A 12402-nucleotide genomic window follows, 5' to 3' on the forward strand; every position below is an offset into this window, starting at 1 on the left:
TGGGTAGCATGCTTCTGGAACTTTGTCTAGGGACGCATTTCTTGGTGATTTGAAAAAATGCAGCGCTCTTAACCCTTTCTCGACTAAACTTAAAAATTCTTTGGTATTTGGGAACTATATTCTTACTGGTTGCTATATAAAATAAACTTGCAAAATCATTGCAGAAAAGCTACTGTGAAAGTACTAAATTCAGTTTTGAAAACTAAAAGTTAAAGTAGAGAATCCTTGACTTGGATTCCTTCAGAAATAAAATAATGAGAAATTTGGGGTTGGAACCTAAAATATCAATCTTTTGCCAAATCAGTTTTGCTTTTCTTCATTGTATTTTGTGAATTCAGATTTCTGAATTTTTCAATGCAAATTTGATGTAAAAGTATTAATGAATATACTGTATAATTATTTCATGTATAATATTTATTATATAATATATAAATATTATATCTTACTTTGTAAAAGTACTTATAAATTCCAGAATTTTATGTTATCTTTTTTCTAAAGTTTCAAATTTTGCATTGAATTTTATATTTGCCTCTATGCCTTTTATAATGTCTTCTGAATCATAGTTTAAACAAAGGCCTATTGGTTTTAAGGGCTTGAATGAAATCTGCTAATTGTTTCTGCTCTCTTGTCTTCTCGCCAACAAAATTTGCTTACAACCTTTTCTCTTGTTTAGAGCTCTTCACTCTGTATTGACAGTGTGGTATCAGAAAGAGAAAGAGTGCTCCTAGAGGAGCTGGAAGCACTAAGGCAGCTGTCTGTAGCTGGAGGAGAGCAGCTGTGTTGTGAGCTGCGTGACAGCAGTACTCAGACACAGGTAGTGTGGACTTTGGCTCTTCTAGGAGCAGTGCATCAACTGTGCAATAGGATTTGTTTGTCTTCCTTTTTGTTGTGAGATAATATTTTTTATGGGCATTGAGCTTTATGTGTTTGTGATTACACCCATGGAAGGAAGGTCGCCTTCTTTGTGCTTGGTAATTTGATTCTGGTATTGCAATAGCTGCAACTGTTCGCTGCACCATGCAGCAGCTAACCAATTTCACTGTCACAGTATACAACATGCATTCCCTCGGACTCATCCCATTCTTCTCATCTGTGTGTTAGACTATTTTATCTTTTCTTGATAATGCTAATCTCTACATACCATAGAGTTAAACATTATTTCAAGCAGTGCCTGACGTCATGCACAGACCTTTGCTCCGTCTCGTACCAGTATAGAAGTAGGACTTGCTGTTTCTAAGATGACAGGTTTTCTCTTTGTCTTGTCCTCTCTGCCTTTACACCAGCTTACACAGGATGAAAATGACACACAAAACGTTGACGAACGTACATCAGAAGAAACAATATTGGTGAGAAAACCCGAAGATGCAACAACTGATGTAAACCTCTGCAATGAAAGGTATAGCGTGTGCACTTGATCAGAACAGGGTCAAATGCCGCTGTCTGTTCAGTAAACACATTTTATCTTGTATTTGTCTTAAAGTTGTACTGTGTATGAAATTTGTCCGTATAAGTATACTATAGGAAGGGTTGATAATTTTTAAGCATGCACTATTAACTTGTTAGATATTGATCTTAATTCCATCTAGGTGTTATTTGAATGTTGGACTTGTCTTGATTAACTTTATTTTTCTTAATGCTATTTTCTATACTAAAAATCATTTCTTGTGAGTTTTATGCCTTGTTTATTTCATTAAAAACATTTATTTCATAGTCAAATAATATTCAGTTGAGAGAACAATAGATTAAATATTTCATATTTAGATTATTTTTGTATTTTATGTATACACATACAAACTTTTAATCCATATTCAGTTTTTTAGAGGAGTAGATCTTCCAGTGCTAAGAAAACTATTTCTTGCTTTGATATCACAGAGATTTAAAAAAATTATAATACTATAGTATATGAGAATAGCCCATTTTAACTCAAGCACCCTTTTAAAAGGCACAGTGCTTTAAATTTTTAGTTATTTAAATTAAAATAATTTATTTAAAATTAGAACTATTTCTACTATCAGTTTCTGTGACTGTCACCTTTCTTTGTCCTCCTCTCCTCCTTCCTCAGCTTGGATGGAGGTTGGATCTCAAAACAGGAAGACAGTGTATGAAAATTAGAAATTACTGTGACAATATAAAATAAACAATATAAAATTACTGCTTTCACTATTTTGTATTTTTTACACATTGTGTGTTTGCCTTTTAGAATTTTTTATGGTAAGATTGATAAAATGAATATTAACCTTAGTAAGTTCAATATTCTAATCATGGCATTTGATACTTGAATAAAACTTAAGTAAAAGCTAAAGCAATAAGACGTTTTACTTCTTATTTGATTTTATTCTGTAAGCAGATAACTCGATCTGTGTATAGAAATAGAAGCCTGTCCTCATTCTCTTGAAAACTACTAAAGGCAAGCACCTCCCTTAGTTCCCTCATCCTAAACTAGGTACTTTATGTGCTGGGGACAGACAGCCATTCACCTGGTTGTTGGTCATCTCCTGCCATGTGAAGATGAAAATCCAACGCTCTTGAGTCAGAGCACCTTTACCACAGGAGTCTGCCATTGTCTTTATGGATTATGTACCAAGTGTGCTATTTTACTGCTGCTGGTGTATTAAACTATTAAGCTTAATCAGCTAATCTTTTTCGTCAGTACTTATGGAAATACAATTTTTGGACACAGTTTTAAAGGGTTCATTTTACTCTAAAAAGAAACCTCATGAAAATGCTTGGTCCAGCACAATCTTCACGTTTTGTGTTAAAAATATGTGTATTTTTGAGTAAGACAGAGGGTGGAAGGAAATCTAGGCAATACAGTTTTAAGATTGGGACATACAGAGATGACTCAGTGGTTAAGAACTCTTACTTCATGCTGTTGCAAGGACCTGGGTTCAGTTCCCAGAACTCTCACTTAGACGCTCACAGCACCCTACAGCTCTAGTCCCAAGGGATCCAATGCCGTGTTCAGACTTCTGAGTGCTCCTGCACACATACGATGCACGCAAACTCACACAGGCACACACTTATGCACATAAATGAAAATAAATATATAACTCTTATTTTAATTCTAATGATTAAGTCTGAATGCCAAGACTTTTTCAGGGAAGACTTAACCAGTGGCATTTAATTTAAAAAAAAAAACTGTTCGTACCTTTTTAAAAAGAAAGACATAATTTATTTCTGTTTATTTGAAAACTTCTTCCCCCAATTGTTTGAAATACCTAGTGCTATGTGAAACTAGGTACACCTTAGTCTCTAAAATAAATAGAGGTTATTAAAGCCCTGTGACGCTTGCTTTTGTGTTATCAGACTGTGATTTCACTGTTGACCTTTCAAATCAAGACTTTGTCTATTCGTTCTGTTTAAATTTAGGCATCTCACTCGTCATCATCAAGTTGTAAAAAGAGTGCCACTTTGAAAAGTATCCTTTAGAATATGCCATTTGACACACAAACGGATGAAGTACTGAACTTCTGTATGAGTAACCATGAAAAGTATTACCAGCTCAGTACCTTACAGGCACACACTGGCTCTTACCACATTCTAATGTTTTTTAAAAATTCAATCATTAATATAAAAGCTTAGTTACTTTATTTCTTTTAGGTCAATAAAATGCACAAGTAACAGAAAACTGTTTTAAGCTACGTAGAACTGTTAGAAGAACATATGCGCTTCTATAATGTAGTTTACAGTAAGTCGAAAACCAGAACTTCACTGTGGGGTAGTTACAAATTATTTTAATACATTCTCCAGTTACAAAGCATTTCTTTTTTTCTTTTCTTTATTTATGTATTCATTCATTCTTTTGTTTGTTTGTTTGTTTTTTCTTTGTTTTCGAGACAGGATTTCTCTGCAGCTTTGGTGCATATCCTGGAACTTGCTTTGTAGTTATGGTTTTCTGTCTCTTTAAGGGGCAAGCCACGCCCACTCCCACTACCTCTGACCTTCTGCCGCCTTCTTCCTGTCCCTCTCTTGCATGTGCACTCGTGTATCTGTCTATTTCTGTCTCTCATTCTTTCTCTTTCTCTCTCTTTTCCTCTTTCCTTTAATAAATGTTTAACTTTATGCCTATTTTATGTGTCTATGTGCCTTTTACCCACCGCCGCTTGTTTACACACGCCCGCCTGCTGTTGGGAACCCGCTGCCACTTGGCTCTCCGGGCCGCATGGCCCGCCATCACCGCCTGGGCCACCGCTTTGGGACCAGCAGCCATCTCTGCCTCGGGACTGGCTGCTCGCAGAGTCCACTGCCTGCCCACAGCTGCCGCCTGGGACTTTACAGCATTTTTAGAAACAACAGACCAGGCTGGCCTCGAGCTTACAGAGATCCACTTGTTCTGCCTCCCAAATACTGGGATTAAAGGCGTGCACCACCACTGACTGGCTCTTTATTTGCTTGTTTATTGATTAAGACAGAGTTTCTCTACAGTCTTACTCTGTAGACCAGGCTAGTCTTGAACTGAGAGAATTGCTTGTCTCTGCCCCGAGTACTGGAATTAAAGGTGTGCAACACCACCCAGCAATAAAGCATTCTTATGGCATAATAACAGAATATTTTGTTTAGTTTTTAATTAAGCATTTTAACAAATGTTTCTTTTTCTATATAGACATGCTCTTCAAAAAGCCAATAGTAGACTTCTGAAGATCCTGTTAGAAGTTGCCAATACAACAGCGGCTGTGGAAGAAACAATTGGCTGTCATGTTTTTAAAATTTTGGACAGATCTAGTAAAGCTCAGCCAGCTCCCAGCCTGCCTTGGAGAACAGAAGCAGACTTATGTGCAAAGCCTGGTTTCCGCGAGGAATATGGGAGAGGTAATGGCTCCATATACTATTGAAATGGTCCTCATCTTCAACCCAGACTCAGTTCAAGGCACTCCCGGAGTATAGAAAAATACATAAGGGAGAATATTTAATGTTTTTGCAACTAATGGACTGTGCCACACAAAGACTTTAAAGCTAATCTTCTCAAATACCCTTACTGTCTAGCATTTGCAGATGGGTGCCTCGGGCTGTCCCCATACACGCCTGGGGTCACTAAAGAGCTATAATGCTTTGCTCCTCAGGATGCTCACACCCTCCTGTAAACTAAGGAAACGGTGAAATGAGGGCATTTCCAGGACAAGTCTTTATAAAACCTGAGTTGACCCTGTTTTGGACTATCCTCTAATAGGTCTCTCTGCCTTCTGGAAAGTGTCCTGTCTGCATGTTGGATGGACTCAGTTCTGACTTCCTTTCACCATCTTCTTAGTTCTGTGGCTGTATAGGCTAGGCTTTTTTTGGGGGGGGTCTCTTGCCATCATCTTGCTAATCTCTAGCCTCTTGTATTTTTTAAGTTCCGTGTTCCCTGCTAAAGAAGAATCAGGAAATCAAAAGACAAGAAAGCTTTGTCAGGTTCAGAGAAGTAGGGTCTGAAATCTTGAATTCAAAGATCTAGTTACTTCCATCCCTCACCCGAGTCCACTCCCTAGCCAGAGGCAGCACTTCCAAAACTCTTTTGGAATTTTTGAAGGCATTTGGCTTGCTAAGTTATCTGTAGAGAAATAGAAGAAAACATCCAAATATAAATGGTGTACTTAATTATAGGTTAGTCAGCAGTGTGCTTCTCAGATCAAAGGAAAACTTAATTTAAATCTTGAAAGAAGATTAGCTTCAGAACACTTCAGTTGAGTTCAGAGATAATTTTTAAAATAGTTTAGTAAAGAACTGAAATAATAGCAGCTTTTAAACTTTGTTTTCAAATTCACTCTTTTCCTAGTTGGTGGATTAACTCTTTAGATTAACATTTCCCCTGAATAAGCTCTAGAGCAAAGTGTTTTTTTTAATGTGTGTGGATCCTGATGTGTAGAAAGCAAGGTCATATTTAAACATGGAAAAGTGTTTAATCAAATTAAACTTTCAGAGAACAATGAACTGGTTTTACTTACATCACCTAGGGAGGCATTTCACTGTTCTGGGGAAGCTCACAGGTGCTTGATGTCTGCAGTCAGAAACCCCCTGAGGGATGGATTGCAGAAACTGTCAGCAGTTGTCCTGGACGCTAAAACCGCATCGAAACTGTCAGCAGTTGTCCTGGACGCTAAAACCGCATTGAGCTCACCTCCCAGCAGTGTTCTGAAGTTAGAAAAGGGATGAATTGTCAATAACTCTAGCACAGAAGATTGTCTGAAAATGCAGACCCCAAAGGATATCTTCTTATAAATATGTCTAAACTTTGCACTGTAGGTGCTTTTCTGCTTAGTTTACAAACCTAGTAGTTATTTCTTAATAATAAGCATCCCAGCTGAATTATATAGCCATGTCATGAACTTCCCGAGACTGTCACTGAGCATCTTCTCCATCGTTTCTGCTCTGTGGCCATTCAGATTCCTAATAGCAGGAAGCACTGGCATGCCCGCCAGAGGCAAGATCAGAGCATAACTCATTTTACGTATGTCTTAATAACTAAGTCCTTAAACTATTATTTAACTGGTAACCAGTTCTAAAAGAATAATACTAAAATTTAAGAGGAAAAATTAAAATCCACAGAGAAGCATAATATATAGAATGTTATTTCAAAGATCATTTTGCCAGCATTGTCATCTCCGGTTGTAATGTGTGCTCTCCAGTTGACATTTTGTTTTTATGGTTAGCAATGCTGTTGACTTTGCTAATTATTTGATGTAGCCATCATTATCATTAAGGGACACTCACAGATCCAGTTTTTATTTTTAAATAAATAGGATTTTAAAATGTTGATTTTTTTCATAAACTCCAATAGTGTACTGACTTACACTATTACTAATATGTTCTGTATGTTAGAATTTGTCCTAGCATTTCTCCATATTTTTGAATAGAAGTTAAAATACACCTTTAAAGTTTTTTTTAGTGTCTCATTTGACATAACAAAGATTAAGTTTTAATTTGATTATAGAGTGACTTTTACTCCTCAGTTTTATGTGTGTGTGTGTGTGTGTGTTTTTTTCCTTTCAATACACATGGCCTGTTTTCAATCTTCAAGTCTGAACTTGTTTAGATTTTAAATAGGTATTGACTTGGTAACCCTTGAAGGAATAAGTAATTGATCTGTTAATATTTGCTTCCTTGTGAGAATAAGCTAGTTTATGGAGTTGAAAGGCAAAGTTGATGTAGTGTGGATTCACTCCAGTGGAGGGAATGGTAGGTAGGTCATCTGATAGCACGAGTTCCTTTGTTGTTAGTGTCCTTTACTTTGAGATATCTTAGAGGACAGATGCCCTGCTCTGCAGGGAAAGTTTGCTTTGCACAGCTTCCTTTTGGCACAGTGCTGTGCTGTAGAACAGAAACAGCTTACTACTAATCAGGCGGCATTGGCTCCTTTCAGATTCATCATGATGCTGAACACATACAGTAACTCTCACAGATCTATCTCCTTCCTTCCTTGTTTGTTTTGAGATGATTATGCTTTTGTAGCAGGATAGTCTTGAACTGACTATGTGGCCCAGAGAAGAGGAACTAGGCAGGGTCACCCCTATACCTGGACTACCACAAAAGGGAGACCCTGCCCAAAACATGAAACCTGAAACAAACCCGTGAAATAAAAAAACTACCATATGTTTCATCTTTGTCTTTTGGGAGTACTTTAGTCCGTAATTCTTTAATTAGTCATTCCAGAAACACTTAAAGCCCCTGACTTTCGCTGTGCTTTGTTTTTCCTGTCCCCGTACTTTGTGCTTGAGATTTACTCTCAGGTCTGTAGAGTATCCCCAGTCTCTTCCTAGTGATTGCTCCTCTGACCACAAGTCATTCTGCATTCTTCATGCTATTTTGGTGTTTGTTTTATTTTGATTTTTTTAAGTGTTGGTTGGTCTCATCTTTGCCCTCCCCAAAATTTTAGCACACTGAAGAAAGAATAGACTAATCTAGCCGTTTACCAACCTGAGTAACATTGCTATTCTCAGAAAACCCTAACTAAACCATTAAATCCATGCTTGCCCATTTGTTCAGGTAAAAATTGAAGTTTTTCCTTTTTTAAGTGCTCTCTTTCATCTCAGCCGTCTGCCTTTCTGTTTGACTGTTTTCAGTGGAGCTTTTGTTAGCCTATGGTATGTATGAGACTGTTTCCTTCTCATTAAATGCTGTCTCTACAACAAATGCATCCATTTGAGTGTTTCAACTCTCACATTTGTAAAACAGACTTAGAAGTTGTAGGCCAACTTAAACCATGCTGTATGGCTGTACATGTCCTATTTGGGCCCACATGCTAGACTGTCTGCTGATCTGTTGCTGTGTTTCCTAGTGTTGCTGTCATTAGGAGTCATCTAAGGTGGAAACGCAGAATCAGCTCAGCTTCTTCTTGCCTTTTTCATTGTCCTCTCCGCATCATATTTCATTACTTGTGTCATTTCATCACTCTCATTGGGTAGATGAAATAGCCTTCTAACCTATCCATTCTTTTGTATGTATTCTTAAAATGTATTTCCTGATATCTAGATTGCTGTTGTCTTCCTATTTAAAAATATGATTAACCCGTCTTAATCTTTAGAAAAACCCTCGAAGTTCCAACAAAATCTAAGACAGTTTACAACTTGGATCCAGCCTGCTTTCTAATTATCTTCTTCTAAAATTCTCCCCTTTTTCTCCATATATTTTTGTTTATTAAAGACTAGTGTTTCTATTTTTTCAGACTGTTCTCTTTGTCTCAGATTTATCATTTTCTCCAAACCCACGAAAAACAAATGTCACTAGAATGCACTCAACTTCACAGATATAGGTAGTATATGGCATAATTGGTTTTGTTTCCTCAGTACCAAATAAAAACTCTTGCTCCCATAGCTTCTGCAAAAATATCAGCTATTTCTGAGACAGCCTCATTTGACTTAGTAAATGTTACAGTGTGTACTGTACTGTACTATTTGTATACTTTATATACCATTTTGAATCACAAGATCATCTTGACCTATAACACTTTTGAAGTATTTGTCCCATTATCATGGTCTTTGGTTTTTTGGGGTTTTTTTTGGTTTTTTTTGTTTTTGTTTTTTTGTTTTGTTTTGTTTTTTTCGAGACAGGGTTTCTCTATAGCTTTGGTGCCTGTCCTGGAACTAGCTCTTGTAGACCAGGCTGGCCTCAAACTCCCAGAGATCAACCTGACTCTGCCTCCCAAGTGCTGGGATTAAAGGCGTGCACCACCACTGCCCGGCTGGTCTTTGGTTTTAAATTCATGGTATACTAATAGTACTAGTGCTTTTTTAATTTGGAGACTAATATTCAAAGTAAAAATAATATTAACTACTATGCCAGTGATTAGATTATGTAGTAGTAAATTTTGTGGGGCTGTAGAGATGGTTCAGCTTGCTGTTCCTGCTGAGAACCCAGGTTTGGTTCCCAGCACCTACACGGTAGCTCAGAACTTTGTATAGGCACACATAAGGTACACATATGTACATGCAGGCAAACAGTCATATATATAAAATCTGTTTTTAAAGGCAAATGTTTAAAATTGTGCCCTCGAATGCACCCTTTTCTAATTTCAGATTCTTTTGTATCCTGTCACCACTGATGTGTTAGTAGAGGTGATTCGATGTGGTTAGAAAAGCTACCTCAGATTCCATGGCTCTAGAGTGCTATCCTGAGTGTGGTGAGCTCTAGAGTGCTATCCTGCTGAGCGTGGTGAGCTCTAGAGTGCTATCCTGCTGAGCGTGGTGAGCTCTAAAGTGCTATCCTGCTGAGTGTGGTGAGCTTTAGCTCTGATAAACTCTTCCTTACATAAGAAATAATAAATCAATATTGTAAATAAGAATAGTCTGTATTTTTTCCTCTTTATACCACTGCAAATGTAGCACATAACAAAATTGTCTAAGCCCGTTTGAATGTCATCAATCAAATCAGTCACTACTCTAAATAGGTTCAAAAGTCAAAAGATGTGGTCTAGATAAATACAAGCACGTGCTGTCTTCTTCAGTGTACCTGGACTGCTCTGCTGCGTAATAAGATGGGGTGTGTGGTAATGACGGTAGATGGTGTATCCTCAGTCACCTGTGTTCATGTGGAAACCAGAGGTCAACATCAGGGATCTTCCTCTGTCACGCTCTACCTTATTCTTTGAGACAGATCTCTCATTGAACCTGGAGCCTCACCATTTGGTCTAGACTGCCCCACAAGCCTCCAGGTCCTCCTGTCTTTGCGCCTCTCTCCCCTCCCTAGGACGAGGCTGTATGTGGGTGCTGAGGATGGAACTCGGGTCCTCATGCCCGTGCGGCAAGCACTTGATCACAGAGCTACCTCTCCAGCGCACTTTCAACCTTGCCATCTGTGTTTCTTTTCTCTGCGCACTGTAAAGTGTGAAGATGGGAACCAGCCCTCCAACTTCAAAGTCCTCATTTCACTGTCACTGCGTGATACCACTTGGCTAAATATCAATTTTAGGTTGTCCCAGCGGCTTTTCATCAGACTGAGTGTGGCTCAGTAGACGGTACACATAACTAAAGCTCCAGTTAATCCCCTTCACCAAAAGAATAATTGGGGATAATCCAAGTATTAACTTCTGTACTCTTCTAAGCACAACACTATCCATTCCTAGTCTTACTGCATATTCGTTATGTTATTATTTGAAGATATTGAAATTATAGTGATGCAAGTTTAATTTGTCTTGGTATCTTCAGTTACTTATTGTTGTAACTTTAAACATTCTGATTAATTTATGCCTTTAACTTACTATTATTCCAGTTACGGATGAGTCCTTACCCTCTTATCCTGGAAATGCCATATCAAGAAATGACGGCAAGTGGTCAAATGTTACTGACAAAGAATCAGATCTATCGCAGCAGTTTGGAACAAGTAGTTTTGCTGGACCTGAAGTAGACCCTGAAAATGTACAATTTATGTTGAATGTTAGCTCTCGACTACAAGCGGCAGTGGAAAAACTTCTCGAGGCCATAAGTGAAACAAGCAGTCAGGTAACCTTGTTGTCTTCAAGTCTCTGCTGAGTGTGACATGGACTTTGTGATCCTCTTTACTGTTTCAGAGATTTGCCCAGACTTCCTTTATTGCTTGTATTCAAGGTAGGTCTAGTGGAGCAAACCGCTAATTCCATCTATGTGGTAGGCCTAGGCAGCTTAGTGAGACCCTGCCTTGAAAATAAAATAAAATGAGTGAAAAGAGATCCACTAAACAATGAGAATACAAACAAACAGATAGATCGCAGAGACTTTAGCTCTACCATTGTTGGAAATATTCTGTTAAAATGTCCTCTGTGGAAGCTTGTCTGAACTGTGCACTGTAGAGTATCTAACATCGTCCCATCATACTCAAACTTGTAATTCCTTTACGTTTTGTTTGCATCCATTTTACATGTGTGAGTGTTGAGTTTGCCTTCAAGCTATTTCTGAGTAAGAAATTAGTTTGGTACAGTTTTTAAAGTAGTTTTTAAGAATCAAAACCTTTCAAGGATTTTGCTATTTATAAATTGGTATTTTCTGTCTATGTAGTTTTTACTATACCTTTGATGATCATTGACTCTTAAATTGCTGTATGCAGAATTTTAAAATAATTGACTGTTTTAAAATGAAACTTATTTTCGAAATGTTTATCTTAAGTCAATTGAATTTACAGCTGATATTATCGAGTACAGAGTAAATTACTAATTTCATTATTGTCTGTACTCATCTTAAACCAGAATTTTGAAACAAGTTGAGAGGTTGAGCAGCGGACATTGTGTCCTGTGTCATTGCTGATGTTTGGTTCTTCTTTGATATTACTTCTTCTCTAAGAGATTACTCAGTTCAGCCTGTTCTTAGAGTAGCGCTGGGAGGGCAGCTGTGGAAAATACCGTTGCTTCTACATTTCCATCCCAGATTCAGTTCCTTTAGTTATTGTTTGGTTGTCATTCCTGGGGCCATCCACTGGGGCATGGTCAACCTACCAAAGACCACACCCCTAAAGACAGCTGACTCTCAGCTGTGAAGAGCTCCTCAGCTAAGGATGTGATCTCCTTTGCCCCTCCCCCAACCCTGCTGGCCCATTCCTGGTTTGCTCCTGTGTAGGCAAGCATGGCTGCTGGTTTATGAATGCAGTGGTCTTGTCATGTTTAGAAAACCACTTAACCTCATTCCTCCCGGACTTCAGCTCTGACATATTTCTATCCCTCTTCAGCAATACACACAAGATTATTCATGTTGGATCTTACCTGTAGTAATGATGATTTTATGTTTTACTCATTCATTTATTTATTGCGAATTTTTCTAAAGTGTGAGCTACGAAGTCAGAATTATGGACTTGGGACTGCTTTATTCTATGGGTTATAACTTTATACCTTGTTTACTTGTTTTATTCTAGCTTTAGCATTGAGAAGTCTTTCAGGTCAGCTTTTGTACCTTTGAGGAGGCTTTCTCATTGAACATTTATCCTGTAAGATACACCTGATTTGTGTTTTCTCTGCCCCAGCTTTAG

General features: G+C 37.9%; 1 protein-coding gene across 3 annotated transcripts in view; it reads left to right on the forward strand.

The window, feature by feature from the left end:
* Akap9 (A-kinase anchoring protein 9) overlaps positions 1-12402 on the forward strand; it is a 123964-nt gene that overhangs the window by 52515 nt on the left and 59047 nt on the right. For all 3 annotated transcript variants that reach the window (XM_075956379.1, XM_075956380.1, XM_075956381.1), the window contains exons 18-21: positions 674-814; positions 1284-1396; positions 4604-4809; positions 10681-10910. In XM_075956379.1, the coding sequence (XP_075812494.1) occupies positions 674-814; positions 1284-1396; positions 4604-4809; positions 10681-10910 (690 nt within the window). The remainder of the gene's footprint in view (positions 1-673; positions 815-1283; positions 1397-4603; positions 4810-10680; positions 10911-12402) is intronic.

This window comes from Microtus pennsylvanicus, chromosome 22, assembly GCF_037038515.1.
Source record: "Microtus pennsylvanicus isolate mMicPen1 chromosome 22, mMicPen1.hap1, whole genome shotgun sequence".
In the NCBI taxonomy this organism is placed as follows: Eukaryota; Metazoa; Chordata; class Mammalia; order Rodentia; family Cricetidae; genus Microtus; species Microtus pennsylvanicus.